Source organism: Macaca nemestrina, chromosome 3 (genome assembly GCF_043159975.1).
Source record: "Macaca nemestrina isolate mMacNem1 chromosome 3, mMacNem.hap1, whole genome shotgun sequence".
Classification (NCBI taxonomy): domain Eukaryota; kingdom Metazoa; phylum Chordata; class Mammalia; order Primates; family Cercopithecidae; genus Macaca; species Macaca nemestrina.
In genome coordinates, this window is record NC_092127.1 from 161,317,927 (window position 1) to 161,338,567 (window position 20,641).

The 20,641-nt window shown below is 34.5% G+C and overlaps 1 protein-coding gene across 3 annotated transcripts in view; it reads left to right on the forward strand.

Moving 5' to 3' along the window:
• LOC105487761 (ArfGAP with RhoGAP domain, ankyrin repeat and PH domain 2) overlaps positions 1-20,641 on the forward strand; it is a 181,612-nt gene that overhangs the window by 93,657 nt on the left and 67,314 nt on the right. For all 3 annotated transcript variants that reach the window (XR_011621380.1, XM_071093756.1, XM_071093757.1), the window contains 4 exons: positions 3,101-3,245; positions 5,656-5,758; positions 7,225-7,423; positions 7,614-7,677. Coding sequence is in view for 2 of the 3 variants with exons in the window: in XM_071093756.1 (XP_070949857.1) it covers positions 3,101-3,245; positions 5,656-5,758; positions 7,225-7,423; positions 7,614-7,677 (511 nt within the window). In the remaining variant the exon portion in view is untranslated. The remainder of the gene's footprint in view (positions 1-3,100; positions 3,246-5,655; positions 5,759-7,224; positions 7,424-7,613; positions 7,678-20,641) is intronic.

Consider the following 20,641-nt stretch of genomic DNA (forward strand, 5'->3'; position numbering starts at 1 on the left):
TTTCTCAAAGTCAGATTTAGGAGTGAATATCTAAATTAGCCCAGGCAGACCAGCATCATACAACATAATCTTGCTGAACCTTTTCATTGCTTCCCATATCAATGGGAATGTCAAGATTTCCTGTCACAGCTTCATTATTATAAATCCTCAAAGACAATATGTGTGCCTGCCTTGTCTGACTTCTAGCCCATTTCACTTACAAAAATAAAGCTAAGAAATGGTTACAGAAATGAGAAAGCTACAGGACTAACTCTCCTCAAGCTTATAATTCTAACTGAAAATGAGTTTGTACATACCATTTTAAAGAGATGTGTCATTTGTTTCCCATTAGAATTTACATAATGAGATTCTGCAGTCACATTTATGTTATGCTTAATTCATTTGGCACTGTTTGTTTAAGACTTTCGAATGGCTCCCACTTGTCTAAGTGAGAGAGGCACAAACTCCTGAACACCTGTCAAGTGAGACTCTTGGGGTCTGGCCTCTGCCGTGAACCTGCAATCTTGTTTCCCATTTCCCAACTTCACATGTAATCTGATTCTCTGGGCAAATAGGGTTTCTGCAGTTTCACCTTTCTATGACTTTCTTCTTACTGTTCTTTCCTGATGCTATGGAAGGATTGTGGCTCTGAATGCTTTTTTTGCTACTTTAGAAACATGCCTCCTAAATTATGAGGGATTATTTTATAGACTTTTTTTTCTTTGCAGTTTTTTTTTTTTTTTAATCACTTCAATATGAGGGGTGGCTTACCTCCTTGAATGCTTCTAATCTACTAAAGAGACAACCTGCTGGTTATCATTTTGAACGCATCTCCCCTTTCATTGGATTACAAGCTGCCTGAGAACAGGGGTGGATCTCCTAATCTATGACAGTGATTAACTATGCACTGAATAATTGTGCATTTTTTATTTATTCTCTTATGAAGATTCTTCTAGACATCTGAGTGCATTCCTTTGAAATTACTTCCAAACTCCCTTTGATTAGTATTTTGACTTTATCTTTTCTTATATTTTAGAAACTCGCAATGAATGTTCATTTAAAAATTGTGGCTTTTCACGATTTTTATCTAACTGTGCAGGACGTACACTGTGACTCAGGATTTGAGGGCCCTGGAATTATATATCACTTTGACCAGGAATTGCTTTGGTCTCTGTTAGTTTTCTTTTCCAGTGCCCATAAAAGATTCGTTTATGCTATTTGCTTCTGCCAGTTATGATTGGACTTTCCATTTGGTAATTCATTTTCAGAGTACTGTGTCCTATCTAGCTCTTTAGGTGTCACCATTTTGATTGTTACTCCTTGTGATTGTTTTTTGAAGCCAAATACATTGTCTTGTTTTCTTTCATGTCACCCCCACACCCACCTAAGATTCTGATCATATGCTAAAGGAAAAATTTGAAATTAGTTTAATATATTCTTAAGCTTTTAAATTAGTTTGACTAATAATTTGAGACTTACAGAAAAGTTCTAAGAACAGTGCAAATAATTCTCATATACCTTTTGCCCAGATGTATCAATTATTAACATTTTACATTTGCTGTATTTTTCTTTCTGTGTATGTGTATAAATATGCCTATGTATAATACACATACATATGTATCATGTATGTATATACGGGTACATATTTATCTCATACTTTCTTTATATGCACACTTAAAAGTAAGTTGCACACATGACACCTCTTTACCTTTAGTAGTTCAGTATGTATTTCTTTAGAAGAAGGGCATTTATTTTTTTTATTTTTTTTTATTTTATTATTATTTTTTAATTTATTTATTATTATTATACTTTAAGTTGTAGGGTACATGTGCATAACGTGCAGGTTTGTTACATATGTATACTTGTGCCATGTTGGTGTGCTGCACCCATCAACTTGTCATTTACATCAGGTATAACTCCCAATGCAATCCCTCCCCCCTCCCCCCTCCCCATGACAGGCCCCTGTGTGTGATGTTCCCCTTCCTGAGTCCAAGTGATCTCATTGTTCAGTTCCCACCTATGAGTGAGAACATGCGGTGTTTGGTTTTCTGTTCTTGTGATAGATTGCTAAGAATGATGGTTTCCAGCTGCATCCATGTCCCTACAAAGGACACAAACTCATCCTTTTTTATGGCTGCATAGTATTCCATGGTGTATATGTGCCACATTTTCTTAATCCAATCTGTCACTGATGGACATTTGGGTTGATTCCAAGTCTTTGCTATTGTGAATAGTGCTGCAATAAACATACGAGTGCATGTGTCTTTATAGCAGCATAATTTATAATCCTTTGGGTATATACCCAGTAATGGGATGGCTGGGTCATATGGTACATCTAGTTCTAGATCCTTGAGGAATCGCCATACTGTTTTCCATAATGGTTGAACTAGTTTACAATCCCACCAACAGTGTAAAAGCGTTCCTATTTCTCTACATCCTCTCCAGCACCTGTTGTTTCCTGACTTTTTAATGATCGCCATAGAAGAAGGGCATTTATAAATAATACCTTAAAGTAACCACAGAACAGTAATCCAACTTCAGAAATTATCTAATATATAGACTTTCTTCATTATATCGAATATATAGACCTTAGTAGTCTTAGTGTCTGTAGATCGAATCTATATTTTAGGTGATGGTCTGATTTAGCCTGCAGGTGGTAGTGTGCTGACTTCCGTATAAGATGAATTTGAAATCTTCTGAACAAGCATTAAGGGCCCTGCAGATTCTGACCCTTCTTCTTTTGCATACCTACCATAAGCTGCAGTCTCACTTTTTATGCTACATTTTTTTTTTTCCTTTTAATACTCTGTACAGACATTTCATTCTCTGCAGCTTCAGAGTTGTTTTTCAGCAACCTCTTTATGGCTCTGCCTTCTCTGGTCATCAATGTCACAGCCATTTTTGTTTTATACATTCCTTGCTACTAGATTGTAAATTCTTTGGAGAGCAGAGAATATGACAACTTTATATCCCACGCAGCAATAGTATATACTTTATGTGAAATAGGCAATTAATAAATGTATTTACTTGCATCCAACCATTATTTAGAAGCGTGTATTTGTTTTTAAAATTAGATTCGTGATTAGCTCAATTTGTTATTTGTTTTGTTTCCAATTCTTAGAGACAAATAAAAAATGGTGTGTTTTGGAAGGAGGCTTCTTGAGTTACTATGAAAGTGATAAGTCTACCACACCTAATGGCACCATTAATATCAATGAAGTTATCTGCCTGGCTATACACAAAGAGGACTTCTATTTAAATACTGGGTAGGTCTATCTTTACACAATTAGGGGGTAAAATGTATTTTCAGATAATTACACTGGCTAATGAGAGTTTTGTTATTTTAGTTATTTAGTTGCTTCTAATAGAAGGGTTGAATGGTTTTTGAAGCTTACTTACCTTGCACTTTTGGAAATTTCTTTTGGGAATTCACTATAAAGCAGGAAAACTAAAATATTTACAGTAGGTAATATGAAGTGCTAACATGTTTGAATCAAATCTTTATGTTTTTTTTTTTTTTTGAGGTGGAGTCTCACTCTGTCACCCAGACTGGAGTGCAGTGGCGTGATCTCGGCTCACTGCAACCTCCGCCTCCTGGGTTCAAATGATTCTCATGTCTCAGCCTCCTGAGTAACTGAGATTGCACATGCCACCACACCTAGTTAATTTTTATATTTTTAGTAGAGATGGGGTTACACCATATTGATCAGGCTGGTCTCAAACTCCTGACCTCAAGTGATCTGCCCGTCTCGACCTCCCAAAGTACTGGGATTACAAGTGTGAGCCGCTGTGCCTGGCCAAATCTTATGTAAATGTATAGCATATCATTTATGACCATTGTAGTCATTTAATTTTTTTACTTATTATTTTAAATAGTGTACTAGTGGTAAAATTCATTTATCCATTTAATGAGTATCATAATTAAAACAGATAAGAAAGGAGAATATTCTGTGACGATCTATTCACATTAAAATAAACTATTTAATAGTATATTGAAATGCTAAATTTCTTAAAGATATATTTGTTAATTTAATGGTCAGAAAAAGTCACAATGAATAGATTAAGCATTATTTATGTAATATATTTGACTCACCTATACTATAGTTTAAATAAATCTCCGTGAGGACTTTAAAAGCAGGCCCCTAAGATCTTTGGTGTGAAAGTATCTTATCATGTTTTTTGATGTAATTAATGAAAAACATTGACATTAAAATCTGAAAAAAATCAGTTTTGTAGGAGCATAGATTTTAAATAAGATTTTTATATGAGAAAGGGAAGAGATTTGCAAAGCTCTTATTTACATAAAACTACATTGAACATATTACCTTTATTTTATGATGACTAATTGAGATGACTTGTTTTCTAGTAAATCTGATTTGATTTATGATGTGAACAAAACTGATTACTAATTGACTTTTGTTTTAATCTTAATAGTGTTTTACCCTAAATGATTATTCAATGTAATATGACTTATGGAATGTTAAAATAAGTGGATTCTATATATTAAATTACTAATTAGTAAATGAAATATAACAAATATAATTAATACTAGTTTATGTCAGTATATTAATATGTTAAAAATAAAATATTCTTGATAACATATACTGATACAAGTAGATACGCAAAGAGAAAGTATCTACAATGAGATGCGGTTAAAAAATAATTGTTGCCATAATATTCTTGCTGAATTGCCTCAAATAGCACATTGGAGAGTATGACCTCAATAATGTAGGCACTGAAGAGTTATATAGACATATTTTAGGAAGAGAGCTGAAAGAAGTGGTAAGGAGATTGGAGGAAGAGAGACTGTAATTGTTGAGAATTTAACTAGAGGAAGAGAGTGAACTGATAAGATTAAAAGACTGACTGGACGAAGAGTTGATGTTAAGTGGAAGAATAAGTTACACTCAAGGGTTTTGAGCTTGTTGTGATGAGGTTGATTGTGATGCTTCTAAATTAGGATGTGAAGGAGATACAGCAGGCTTGGGATGGAAAAGAGGAGAAAGGAAGATGACTTTGGCATAGGGTATTTTGAGATTTTTAGGTAACAGTAGCACACATACTTAGCGTGTGCTAAGAAATAAATGGAGTTGTGAATGAGGAACTCAGGAAAGAATTCAGAGCATGGTATGTTGCTTTAATGTTATCTATAGTAAGAGTTAGAAATTTGGGGTAAGTTGAGATGATGAAAGGAACATTTATCTTTCTTACGAAAACTGTAAAAGTGTTAATGCTTCATGTGTTTGTGTTCTGGAGGGAACCTGCTGTATGACTGGGCCTATTTGAAATTAGACAAGAAGAGTATTAAAAACTGTTTGGGCAATGTTTGCTTTGAACAGTTGGTCAGAGTAAATCAAGAAGGAGTGGTGAGAGAGGGAAGACGAGACCAAGGAGAGCCCTTTGCTACATCAGTCAACTGATGAGTGTCCAGGGCGTAAACAAAGTTACACAATAGAATGATTAAGTGATTATACAAAATATTCCTTTTGTCCAGTCCAGTGTGTTCCATTTACCTCATCTGAGTAAAATGCAAACCATTAACAGAATCTGATAGGATGATTTCACAGCATTACTTTATTTTAAAAGGCATTTAATTAAAAACTTGACCTGTGTGCTATTTGTTTTCTTAGGAGCCAAACGTAACTGGTAGTATCTTTTTATTTGTGCATGTTTTAGGCCCATCTTTATCTTTGAGATCTACCTACCCTCAGAACGTGTGTTTTTATTTGGAGCTGAAACATCTCAAGCTCAAAGAAAATGGACAGAGGCAATAGCCAAGGTATTTAAATATTATGTTATTGCTCTAAATCCAGACAAGATTCTGAACTGGGAGTCTGTGTTTGAGCTTCAGGGGTCCATGAAAGTTTCATATAAGATTATAGGAATATGGTACATCAAGTTCTAGATCTTTGAGGAATCGCCATACTGTTTTCCATAATGGTTGAACTAGTTTACAATCCCACCAACAGTGTAAAAGTGTTCCTATTTCTCCACATCCTCTCCAGCACCTGTTGTTTCCTGACTTTTTAATGATCGCCATTCTAACTGGTGTGAGATGGTATCTCATTGTGGTTTTGATTTGCATTTCTCTGATGGCCAGTGATGATGAGCATTTTTTCATGTGTCTGTTGGCTGTACCATATGACCCAGCCATCCCATTACTGGGTATATACCCAAAGGATTATAAATTATGCTGCTATAAAGACACGTGCACACGTATGTTTATTGCAGCACTATTCACAATAGCAAAGACTTGGAATCAACCCAATTGTCCAACAGTGACAGATTGGATTAAGAAAATGTGGCACATATACACCATGGAATACTATGCAGCCATCAAAAAGGATGAGTTTGTGTCCTTTGTAGGGACATGAGTGCAGCTGGAAACCATCATTCTCAGCAAACTATCACAAGAACAGAAAACCAAACACCGCATGTTCTCACTCATAGGTGGGAACTGAACAATGAGATCACTTGGACTCAGGAAGGGGAACATCACACACCGGGGCCTATCATGGGGAGGGGGGAGGGGGGAGGGATTGCACTGGGAGTTATACCTGATGTAAATGACGAGTTGATGGGTGCAGCACAGCAACATGGCACAAGTATACATATGTAACAAACCTGCACGTTATGCACATGTACCCTACAACTTAAAGTATAATAATAATAAATAAAAAAAAAAAAGATTATAGGAATAAAGTTCATACTTCATTAGATTTTCAAAGAAAGTTGTCAAAAGAAGTAGCTACCTTCAGGAGCCTTAAGCAGGGAAGAAATTAAAGTAAAACTTGGAGAAATAATTATTCAAATTAAGGCCATGTTTTTGATGGTTAGGATATTCTCAATATTGTAAAGTCATTTCTGTGTGTGTCTTTTTATAGGTAGATATTTTATTCAAGGTATACACAAAGGAGAAAGGAGCAGATTCAGGAAAATATATAAATGGAGAAAAATGCTGAAGGTTGACATTTTGAAAAGTTCTACAAATCAATCAAGAGAATGTCTTGCGGTTTCAACTCTGTAGCAAGACAAGTGGTTTAAGATGCTGCCATTTGAAAATACATTATAGTTGTTCAGTTTTAAGACTGATAGCAAGTTAAATTGTTTTGAATTTGGTGTTACCTTTGAATCTTTAAAATAGAAAAACTAAGATAATTTGTCTACCTTCTCTCTTATCTGTAGATAGGGAAGGAATTTCCTATTTTCACTGTCTTTATTACTTTTTTGTATTTGTTTTAACAGCATTTTGTTCCCTTATTTGCTGAAAACTTAACAGAAGCTGACTATGATTTGATTGGTCAACTCTTCTACAAAGACTGCCATGCCCTGGATCAGTGGAGAAAAGGCTGGTTTGCTATGGACAAATCCAGTTTGCATTTTTGCCTTCAAATGCAAGAAGTTCAGGGAGATAGAATGCACTTAAGAAGACTGCAGGAGCTAAGTAAGAGTTTTTTTCCTCCCTTATCTTTGGAACACTTTTCTTTGTTGCATACAATAGTGGTAGCCTTTAGTAAAATCTTGATGGCTCACTCCCAAACTTATGACTAAGCAGTATTAATATTTGTGTCTTCATGGATGTTTATTGTAGGGTTTTAAAGAAAATAAGTTTTTGCTTTTTGTTCTCCCTTCAGCAATCAGCACAATGGTTCAAAATGGGGAAAAACTGGATGTCTTACTCTTGGTAGAAAAAGGGAGGTAAGTGCCTTTTTGCTTTTTGTTCTTTATCTCAACAACTCTGGGCAGTGGGATTGTTTTGTTGTTATTATCTTGAGGGAGAAAATAATATTTTAAAACCTGTTGAAATTTTCTGAATCATATAAATATACATATATATAGTATATAGTCTTTCTTTGGAAAGACTATACCAATGATATTTACATATTTTTATAATTTTTATGACAGACTTATTGTGATCAATTATTGTATAGTTTTCTATAGACCTAGATTCCTCTGTGACATTTACATTTAAGTATTTGGAAAGCAGTTTGGTAATTATAAATGTATATTCCTGGTAAGAATATGATGACTATAAATTGTATTCTGAGTTATCTATGCGTATGGGTCACGCATAGCTAAAATTTGATCTCTTGAATTTATTCAGTTTTTTCAGTAACTAGTAAGCATCTACTGTGCATCAGGGACTGTTAAAGGTATTGGTGATATCATGATGAATAAAACAGACTAGTCCCTACCATCATGAAACATGTATACTATTAGGGAAAACAGTGTAAGCAGACAAAAATAATTATATGCTGTTCTGTCCATCAATTTTAAATTCTACGCAGAAAAATAAGTAATATAAAAATAGTCTGATGGGATAGTATCTGTGTTTGCTAGCTAAGAGAAGAAATATTGGATGAAAGATCTTCATAAAGTGAAAAAGTAAACTTTGCAGTAATCCAGATAGAGTATTTCAGGTGTAGGGCCAAGGGTATTTGAAGACTCTAAGAGTGTGTTGTAGTTGGCATGTCCAAGTTCTGCAAGGAAGCTGTGGTGGCTGGGAATATTTGAATGAAAGAGAGAGTGGGAAGAAATGATTTCAGAGATACCCACAACCTTATCATATAGGACCTTATCAGTCATGATGTGTAAAGATTTGAAATTTAATCAAATTATGATGGGAAGCTGCTCAGTCTGAGAGCTGGGAAGTAGAATGGTCTGATTTATGTTTTTACTGGATTACTCTGACTCCAGATGAACAAGCTTCTGGGGGATGAAAGTGAAAGTGGGTGTTTAGTTAGGATGCTGGCCGGGAAAGCAATGGCTTATCTGAGAATAGGAGTGGTTGGATATATCGTGAAGGTAGAGGTGTCAGGATCTGTTGATGGATTAGATAACTGTAAGAGGCAAGGATGATGCCAGAATTCTTGACCTGAGCAATTACTGAATTATGGTGCTGTTTTTTGAGAGAACAAATACTTGGAGCATAGAAGTAGGATATTCGTAAGTTTAAGACTGTAGATCAAGAATTTGGTTTTGGGAATGGTAACTCGGAGATGTCTCTTTGGTGGCAAAGTGGATCTGGTGAGTAAGCAGTTGAATATGCATGTCTAGAATTAAGTGAAGAAGTTATATCTGGAGATATAAATTTGGGAGTCACCACTGTGCTCATGCTATTTTGCTAAGGAACTGGACAGGTTCAGTTAGTAGAGAGTGTGGATAGAAAAGAGAGTTGAAGATATAGCCGGAGGTCCCCCAATATGTAAAGGTCTAGAAGAGGAGATGGTCAAGCAAAGAAGCCTGAGAAGGAGCAGCCGGGGACATACCAGAGCAATTAGGAAGACAATTTCTTTTATTTTTAATTTTGGATTCAAGGGGCACATATCTACATATGTGCAGGTTTGTTACATGGATATATTGTGTAGTGCTAGGGTTTGGGCTTCTATTGAGCCCATCACCCAAGTAGTGACCATAGTACCCAATAGGTAGTTTTTCAGCCCTTGCCCCCTTCGGTCCCCACTTTTGGAGTCCTCAGTGTCTATTATTTCCATCTCTATTTCTGTGTATACTCATTGTTTATCTCACACTTATAAGTGACCACATGCAGTATTTGATTTTCTGTTTCTGTGTTAATTCACTTAGGATAAGGACCTTCAGCTGCATCCATGTTGCTGCAAAGGACTTGACTTCATTCCTTTTTTATGGCTGTGTAGTATTCCATGGTATATATGACCACATTTTCCTTAGCCTGTCAACCACTGATCGGTACTTGAGTTGATTCCACATCTTTACTCTTGTGACTAGTGCTGTGATAAACATATGGGTTCAGGTGTCTTTTTGGTAGAACCATTTTTTTTTTCCTTTGGATAGATACCTAGTAGAGGGATTGCTGGATCAAATGGTAGTTCTATTTGTAGTTCTTTGGAAAATCTTCAAACTGCCTTTCTTCTTCAACAAATTAGGTATTTTTTCCCCTTGGCTTCTTGTAATTTGCTTTAAAAAAAAAACAAACTCTTAATTATACTGGTTCAGTATGGTTTGCTTTATAATAGTGCAAGATTATTTGTATTCTTACAAAAAAGTGAGCTAGAGAAAAGAAAACGCTATTAAAATCATAGGATAAAACATATTTACTACTCATTAAGTGGAATTAGATCATCATGAAGGTATTCATCAGTGTCTTTATATGTGTAGGCTGAGGAGGGGTTGATCATGCTGTCTCGGGGGGTGGCAGAGACAAAAGAAAAATCTGTATGAAGGAATCTGTGCAGTTCAATCTTACGTTGTTCAAAGTTTAACTGCAATATTAAAATATAGCTAAATAAGCCTTCATTTGATTATTTTTATTGCTGTGACAAGGATAATGACTTTCAATGGTTTTCGGAACCTGCCTTTCCTTCAACTTCGCGGGACGACATCAAGAGCTTTATACAGCAAGAATATTACTGATTAGATATTTATGTCAGATTGCGTTTGTTAACTTCTAGGCATAATTAGGACTTTGCATTTTTACTTATTTCTTGGATTATTATGGTTAATGATACTTTATATTCTTATTTTTGGTACCAGATGATGATTTCACTGTACTGTCAGAGTATTGTTAATTTTATGTCCAGAAATAATGAGGAATTATTAGGTATAGATAGGATTTGACATTAAAATACTAGCATAAATGCAGTTTTACAGTCATTTATTAATATTTATGGAATGCTTACTGACTGCCACTTCCATGGCAGGAAAATAAAAAAGGTAAACAACATAAACTTGGTGTCTGACCCCTCAGAGCTTATGTTCAAACAGATAGGCAAGCATCAGCTTGGCAAATGTGTTTATCCTTTTCATTTTTTCAGGTTATTATAGCCAAAGTATTTTTGTACCATTTTTTTAATCTATGAAGGATTTGACCAGTGGTACATAGGTTTGTATTAAAATGTAGCAAACGTGGATTAGAATGATTTAGTTTGATGAAATTCTATTTAGTGCTTACTGCATACAGTCCACCCCCTCACAAATGCAAGATATGGAAGCCCGGGCACTAAATGTTTTGTTATTTTGTATGTTTTGATCTTACCCTGTACTGTAGAAATCAGGAGATGAAATTCATTTGTAATATTATTTTTGAGTTCATGGAAAAGTAGAAGACTAATGAATTCCAAAATAATGGTCACAGACACTTAGTAACATTTTTGGTAATTGAAAGTTTTTGTCTACATGTGTTACTAACAAGTTATGTTGAAAGTATTTTTATGAAAGTGAAGAGTAATAATAGGAGTGGGAGAAACGTGAGGATAAATATAACCAAGTTATTTTCCTTAAATCTCTTCGCATAGCTAATGTACCATACCCACCACTTAAATGCACCTATATTATCACATACTTCTGTCTTTGGTTTACTTGCTTTTCCTTTTTACTCCAAATCAATATCATCTGATAGTAACAATGATGACAGTGGGGCAGTTACCATGTGCCAAGCCCCATTTTAAGTACTTAAATAGCCTTCTTTTGCCTATATGATATTGAGGAGAATGGTTCATTTTAAAGTTAAGGTCATTTTGTAACTTAAATTTTTTTTTAAAAAAGTGTTCAATATTCATTTACCAATATCTTTGTAAAGATATTTCTCAGGATTTAAATAAACCATAGAGTCTGGATAGACACTATGAGTTACTAGAATTCAAAATTTAAGCATTTATTAGAAAAATAAAAATGTTTACTAGAAAACATTTTTATAAAATTGTTAGAAAACATGTCCATACAATTCCTACCTAATTGAAAATGGAGTAGAGAGAAGGGAGGTCAACATCATGCATAAAAGTAAAGAATCTGCACAGTAGATGACAAGAACATGAGGTTATGAACCCTGACAAAGCAAAGACCATACATACGTGGCAGGCACAGCACCCTGTATGGTGCAAAAGAGGGTCTCATATTTATGTATCTACTTATTTACATAGACATATAAACATATATGTGTGTATTCTGTGACTACATAGACATCATATAGGGAATGATGGAAAAAGGAGCAGGTTTGGGAGAGAGCCTGGGAGATAATGAGTTTAAGACATGTTGAGCATGAGATTTCTTATAAGTCATCTAAGAATAAATTGATGGGAGAAAGTTATTTTTATGGATAAGATATTCATGAAAAGATTAAGAGGTTGGAAATACAGATATTGGAGTTATCAGCGTGAAGAAGGAAGAAGGTGAAATTACTTAGGGTGATTCTATGGAAGGAGAGAGGAAGAAATCCTGTGTTGGAGCTTTGATGACTAGACATCATTTTTAGGGGAATTTGTCAGGCAGTAGTAGCTGCTTGTTTACTCAGAGAGTGAGGCCAGAAACTAAGAGAGAGTACAAAGTGTTGTAAAGCCCAGGAAGAGAGTGTCTCAAAAAGGAAGGATCAGTTAAAAATGTCAAGTGCTGATACAAGGACATGCCCAGTGAGAATAAACACTCCATGAGATAAATGATTTGGAGTCCATCTGATGACTTGGGGCAGAGCAGAAGTAAACAGGCAGGTACTAGATCAGATTAAGAATGAGAACTTAGTAAAGTGAGATAGCTGGTGAGGTCACTTTGTCAAGATGTCTGGAGGGAGGTTCATAGGATTAACTAGGTAAGGGATTTGACCCAGAAAGGGCATATATGTGCAGTTTGTTTTCAGATGGCTTGAACTTGTACACGTATAAATTTTGATGGAAAAGGAACATAAAATGGGAGGGATTGAAGGTCTAAGAGAGAGTACAAGCAAGAGAGCAAGATCCCTCAACTGCAAAAGTAAGAAAAGAAGAATTGATGGATGATTTTGGATGTTGATAGTTTTCTCCATGTGGTAGTGGGATGTTGAGAGAGATACCAGTCAATTTTCAATTGCTTTGTGAACTGGGAGATAAGAGTGACGACCCTTGAGCTTCTGGCCTGGGTGATTCTGTGAATGATAGTATCATTTGCCAAGATAGAGACTATGCACTTCTCGCCCAGTACTCAAACATAACTAGTTAATTATAGCTGTGATTGTTGAAAAGCTGTTTCAGTACCATGCCAAAAATGAGAAAATTTCATTGTACCACCCTTGTTTTCATCTCCCTTTTGATCTATTAGCCCTTTGGGAAATGATGACTGTCAGCAATGGTAGATTCTGTTAGACTTGTCAATGACAGATAAAATTGTGGCTTCTGGAAGTAAAACAACTTCCAGTTATTTATACTGATGGCCTGTAGAGATAGTGTGAATAGTTGAAAGAAAGAAAAACCAACCAGCTGTAAGCTTGAACCTTTAATTTTTGCTAGTAGCAGCTTGAGCCAGAAATGTAAATCATACATAAATTTAATGAGTTAATTTCACATATTTTTCCTGTTCTTATCTACCTTTGATTAAAATGCTGAAAAACATTAATGGTTTTTAAAAACAAGGAGGAGACAGAATCCCCTAAACTGGAAATGTTTATAAATTGATCATTATCCCCTGTATATAGTCACTATTTAGATAGATATTTTAATCTTCATGGTCATTTTCTCTATATGCATAGCATGAGTGTCTTTAGACAGAAAAATATTGCAATAATATTTTCCACACACAGAGCATTTTTGCTCTAAAAAGCTCTAAACAGAAGGTGTTCCAGATGGTGTCGTTTTAATGTGTATTCTTTGTATACTTTAAAAATTATTTTGGAAAATAAAGCTTTCTTGATTACACTTAAGGGTTTCTGGCATGCTATTTGATGTTGTTATTGGGACTTAGATTTTGTGCTTTTCTTTTAAGCCTTACTACTGTTTGTGCAAATAAAGAAAAATCATATTGTCAAATATCTCTTGTTAGTGAATATTTTAGACCAGGAAGGCAGAAGGCATTTTCCTGGACAGTAGGAAATTGTATCATCACTTTGACTGAAATGTTCAAGAAATTACATATTTTTCTCAAAATTTGAGAACTATTTTTGCACTTTAACCCACATCTTCTGCATATGTGTTTCTAAGAAATAAGTTACTGTGTTTACCATGTTCACATTCCATAGCTGCATGCCCATTGCCATAGACACTTACTATGCTTTTGTTAAAAGGTTGCTGGTTCTAATAAACACAGTGTGAATAAGTAAACTGTGTTATCAGAAACAGGAAAGACTAGTGTGTTTTTTTGTTTTAGATTCCTTGGTTGATATATAGTAAAGCATAATACACTTGATGTCTCCCAAGCTTGACTGCATTTCAGTTTTAATTGCAAATTCTTCACATAAAGAAGCTTAACACTGGGGAATAAACACTTTATCAATATGTTTCACAATTATGGAACAGATTACTTTTCTCAATTTGGGAGATTAACACCCTAAGTTTAATATTCCTTACTTCCTATCACCTTATTCCATATGATCTTTTCTCCCCCTTCAATGTGTTTTATAGTAGCTAATATGTTAGCAATACTCCAGAGGCTGAATTATCTTAAAGTGGTTTCTAAATTGTGCATGTAATTGCAAATTAAACAGTAGCCTATTGCCCACAATATAAGCTTGAATGCTTTTGTAACTTTCTGATGATTTAATTCTTAGAGATGGCTTAATCTGAATATTGCCAAGGCAAACAAGAGAGTCTCTTCTCTCACCACCCCCACAGGTTTTAAAAAAAGAAAGGGACTCTTAGAAAACAAATATTAAGTGATTTTATGTTCAAGAAAATTATGATAAAGGGAATGTATATCTATTAACAAAAGGTAGACTTTAAAGCATATGTTATATGCTTTAACAATTTTGTTTCATTTAGTTCAAAGTACCTCTATGTACCAGGAGTTAAGCTTATGAAGAAGTAAGTATGATATGATGGGGAAAAATGGACAAAAGAATGAGCAAATCCCTCTAAGATGTGTGTGTGTGTGTGTGTGTGTGTGTGTGTGTGTGTGTGTATTGTTTTTGTTGTGTTTTTTAAAGAAAAGTATTTTTAACTGGATCTATCATCCTATGAAGGACTTTAGTAGGAAGAAATGAAGGGGGCCTGAGACACAACGTAGTCCAAGAGGTAGAAATAATAGGCTCAGATAAATAGGATGGGCTAGAAACAACCTCAGTATGGGTTGGCCTTAACTTTGAGCGCTTGAGGAGGATGCATGAGACAATGGGTCTGGAAAGATAGATTGATACTCTATTAGTTTTTTCAATTGAATGTAATTCATAACTTGCCTTATTCTGGAAAGCATTTCTGAGTAATTCCTGAGTATTTGGAAGTTTAATATATTTCCAAATAACCCATACTTCACAGTAGAAATCACAGGAAAAATTAGGAAATATTTGATCAATGATAATAAAATCATAACATCAAAATTGTGTGATGGAGCTACAAAACTATTTCAAGGAAGTTGAAAGCTTTAAATGCTTATGCTAAATCAAAAGATCTAAAATCCATCCTCTAAACATTTACCTTAAAAATCTAAAAAAGAGCAACTTAGACCTAACGTGGTTCAGGAATGAATTGATACAGACAGTAGAAAGAATGAATAAATGGAATATATTTTAAAAAAAGAAAATCTGAGTCACCAATAGCTGGTCCTTTGAAATAATCAATTTAGTTAATAAATTTTTAACTTTTTTTGGAAAAGTTAAGAAAATTGATAAAACTCTAACTAGAAGATAGGACAGAAGATACAAATTACCAGTATCATAAAGCTATGGATCATTTTAATATTTAAAAGATAAGAAAATATTATGACTAACTTCATACCAATGAATTTAACACATTGGATATAATCAAAACAATTTTTTCAAATACAGGAATTAGGCAAACATATTTATTCCCATCACTTCTATTTAACATTTTATTGCTGGTTTAATGTGATAAAGCAAGGAAATTGGAGAGAATCTTAAGTATTGGAATTATAAGTTAAAAACTCAATTATAATTTGTTCTTTAAGCAACATGGTTAATAAAATGAAATCATACACTGGTACTATTCAAAATATATGTGTCTGATAAAGCACTCATATCCAAAACATGGACAGAATACATATAATTCAATTAGAAGAAGACAAAAACCCAATAAAATAACAAAAATAAATGAATAGAGATGTCTAAAAGAATATCTATGAATAGCCAACAAGCACATGTAAAGTTAATTACCAGAGAAATACAAATTAAAGCCGCAATGAGATCACACTAAATAAACTAAGTTTTTTAAAAAGTGGCAGTCCAAAGCGTTGGCCAGTATGGTGGGATTGTAAAATAGTACATTCATTTTGGGAAGCAGTTTAGAAGGTTTTGGTTTTTAAAAAGAATACAGTCAGTTTACATGTAACTATACATCCCAACAAATGAGCTCCTAGGTATTTACCCAAAACAAATCATAATATAGGCCCACAAAATGACTCCTATGCAAATATTCAAATCAGCTTTATTTATAATAAAAAGAGAGGAGACCCCAAATGTTTTGAGTCAGTGAACGTGTAAACAGAGTATGTTATTTGTTCATATGTGAAGTACTGATTATCATTATAAAGGAACCTATATTAGCAACAACACGAAAGAATCTTAAAAACATTGTGCTGAGTGAAAAAAGCCAGGCACAAAAGAGTAATACTGTATAATTCCATTCCTATGAAGCTTTAGAGCTGGTAAACTAGTGAATGGTGACAGAAGGCAGATAAGTTCTTGCCTAAGATTGTGGGTGGGGAAAGGGATGCAATGCAAAGAGTTATGAGTGAACATTGTGAGTGATGGAAATGGTCTACATATTAATCATGGTGGTAGTTACACAAGTGTAAACATTTGTAAAAATATTTCAAACTTAAAATGAGTTCATTAAAAATTCTAATGACTAGGCATCACTCACAGAAATAACACAGTTCATACTTTCCCAGAAGAAAACAAACCCAAAAGCCTATTTGGATGAGAAGTAGGGTCTTCTTTGAGAGGTTGCTTAGGAAGTATAAAGAAAAATGCACAGTACACCCTTCTAAAACTATCCTCCAAAGTCCTGTCCATTACATTTCCAACATGCCTAGGATGCTTTTCAAGGCAGAATGTAAGTGTACAGTCTTGAAGAAAAGAAATAGGTCTTCTGTTATGCGTGGCTTTAGCAGATCATCTTTCACGTCCATTCTAATAGTGTGACTGTGTAATAAATTGTTGAGGAAATTCTGTTTTGTGAATCTTAGGTGTGATAGGACTAAGAAGAAAGGCAACAGAAAGACACATCACCATTTCATGTCTTGAATGAGTCTTTTTGGACCTGAGGACCAGAGTTGTAAATTATGGAGATCTGATTCCTCAGGTAAAGGAAGGCTCATGAACTAGGCTAGTACTGAGTACCTCAAATGTGCAAATCCTACCTAGTTCTGAGGCCTCAGACATGTTCTTTCTGGCTCTTAGTTTCTTAGTCATATATGGAAAAAAAGCTTGGCAGAGATATTTCCAGTTCTCTGGCTCAAAAGCTCAATGACAGTCTAAGATGGCTTGGTTCAGAAGGCTTTAAATATCTTTTCCTTCAAGGGATCAGTCAAAACTTCAACTTATGTGATTTGTTTCTAATTACATTTTTAAAAACACAGACATGTATAAAGAAGGAAACAAAATGTCCATGAGTTTTCTACCCTGAGTTAATTTAACATTTTAGGAAATGCAATTGAATTTATACATATGTACAATTATGCATTCTTTGCTCATTGTACAAAGTTTATAATATATATATTTGGAGGTAGCTAAATCACTTAACCTTTCACTAGTTTTGGGGATTTCAACTTCCATTTTTTAAAAGTTCGGGTGAATGTATGTCTTTGTGTGCATGTGCACATGTGCGTGAGAGAGGGACAGAAATATATTGAAAGAAACAGATATTGTACCTTCATTTCAAATCGTGTACTTATGAAAGAGTCCTGTGTTTGGAACTAATTGTCAAAAGTAATGCATACATATTTTAAGATTCTTAGAACATATTTTCAAATTTATTTTTAAAGTATCTCATCAGTCTTTAAAATACTATGCACATCTTGTTATACTCTAGTGATGAACATTATACATTTTAGATCTTTGATAAATTGCTTTGACACATCATTGATTTTACATATGTGTGTGTGTGTGTGTGTGTGTGTGTGCATGCGTATATGTATGTGTGTCCATTCTAATAGTGTGACTTTGTAATAAGTTGCTCAGGAAATTCTGTTTTGTGAATCTTAGGTATGATAAGGCTAAGATATATATATATATACACACACACAGAGCACACACACACACACACACACATACATATATATATACACACACAATTGATTCTTAAACTGGTTTGTGGTTACATTGGCTAATTCTTTCTGTGACTTACCTTTCCATGGCTGATGACCATGTTTCTGTGGAGGACTTACTATTTTATTTTTGTATAAATGCTTAGAGTATTATCGTTTCCAGCCATATTTATAGAGTATTTCATTTGCTTTTCAGTTTTGTTTAAAATATTCTTTATATGAGCATACTTACTTTTTATGTGGTCAAGTTTATTGATTTATTATTTGTGAAGATACTTCTGGTTCTTGTCATAGACTAGGCTCAAATAGGATTGTTTATGCTTTATGGTTATTGTATTGCAGTTTTAGTATAATTGTTTTTGTTAGTCCTCGGACCTGGTTTCTAGGTCTTATTGAACTGGCTTGATCATTATAGCAAATAAGAATTTTTCTTCATATGGCTTTGAAGTGCCCTTTGGAATTTATGCTTAGAAAATGGACAATTAGCGTAACTAATTTCTCTGTAATTAGGGTTCATTAATATTACTTTTCAGATTGTCAGGATATAAGTAAATGTTTCCTTGGAATTCTCATCCGGGAATGTGAAATTGTTGTTTGATAACACTTGAAATCTCAAAGTCGACCAGCATTTGTGTAGAAAATATCTTTTGATGCTTTATTCAGGGTCCACAAATTTTAGGTAAGCATCAGAGAGGAAAGTTAGTGCACTGATGCTATTAAATGTGAAACCATCTATTGCACTGCATATATACTTTGGGATTCGCCCTTTGACAAGTTGAGAAAGTTCTACTCTTCACTAATTCACAAGGTGACAGCTCAACTCGTCATCAGAGGATTTTTTTCTGACTAGAAAGAAAATTTGAAGTTTGAAAATGTCACAGTTTATGGCAGAATTATACTCATATTGTAGGAGGGCCACTGCATTTTGGATTTCTTTCACTGCTTGCTAAAACACCCATTGTAGTTGTTTATAAGCAAATAGTTACAAAGATTTTATATCATATTTAAAGCTCAATTATTAAATTATGTAAAATGTTTTTCTCTTTACCTAAACTTGTGAATATAGCAAGACATAATGTTGATTAAGTTCACATAATCAAGAGGTTTGATATTTCTCAAAAAAATTATCTGAGTTATATAAGTTAGACAAATACATCCAGCAATAGAATGCTTTTTTGAGCTAAAGATGATATAAGATCAATGAAAAGGCTGTAGCATGTCAGGTGTATTAGTGCAAATTTCAGAATTCTTCAAAAAGAAAATTACAACACCTGGAGGTCAGGACTGCTGTGGTGCTGTGGAAAATAGAAACAATAGATAAAGATGTCAAAAAGCAACAGATGAGGATTACAAGCACCAGTATTAGTAAAACAGTAGTAATTATAGCAAGTTCAAATGTTAGAAATGAGCGTGGTAAGGTGTAGGTATCTTTGTCTTCTTCCAGGAGCATTTCAAGAAAGAATACAAAGGAAAGAAAGGAAGTTTTTTATTTCTTTTTTTAAATTAGGTACAATGATTCCTCATTACCCACCCCTTTCCCCCAAAGCCCCAGAATTCATGCAGTTTATTCATGTCTCTTTAGGTCGAATATAAACTAGCCCTGTCAAGTCTGAAATCAAGATTATATAGTTTTACTTTGGTGTAAATATACTTAAAATACATCAACAATCGGTTTTTTCAAAGCAAACTTTGTATCTAGTGATAGGTCTTTAAAACTGCTATGTATCCACTAAATGCGAGACACTATGCTAATGACTGGAGATACTGAAATTCTTTGCTTGGCTGTGTAAAGTTTGGAGTTTCGTGACTAAAACATTCACATAGCTACAGCAGGTGATACGATGCAGGACAAAGCCACCATTGAAAGATGGAGAAGGAATATCTGTGACATACTAAGCATAAGAGGGAGGTCAGGAACAGTGTCAAGGAGTCTTACCTGGAGTAGAATTTGGGGGAAAGGTTTGGAGTAGCCAGCCAAAGAGCAGGCAATATGTATTACAAAATCCAGGAGGGGTGTGTGTGCGTGTGTGTGTGTTTGTGTGTGTGTGTGTTTATGTTTATGTTTCCTGAGTGTCATAAGTATAGGAGAATGGCAGATCAAATTGCAGGTAAAAATATAGGCTAGCTTATGAAGACTTTTTTATCTTGAAAACTCAAGAACTGTAAGACAGTGATCTGGAAGTGATGTCATTAGCTTTGCATTTTAGATCATTCTGGCAATAGTGAGGAGTAGAGATTACAGGGGTTGAGAACTGGGAAAGGAATTCTGTAAGGAGGGGCTGTAGTGACCTGAAGGAACAACATGAAGATCTGAAATAAGGCAGTCTTGGAAAGGAGAGGAGTCAGAGTGAATACGTTGGGAAACTGTAGTCAGCAGAATTTTGTGACTGAAGTAATGTGGCAGTGATTGGGCAAAGAGACTGGTTTACACTTAATTAATCCTAAATTTCTGGTGGGGTTTGTGGAAAATTTTTGGTGCTAGAAGTTTGGTATGGGAGAGCAAAAG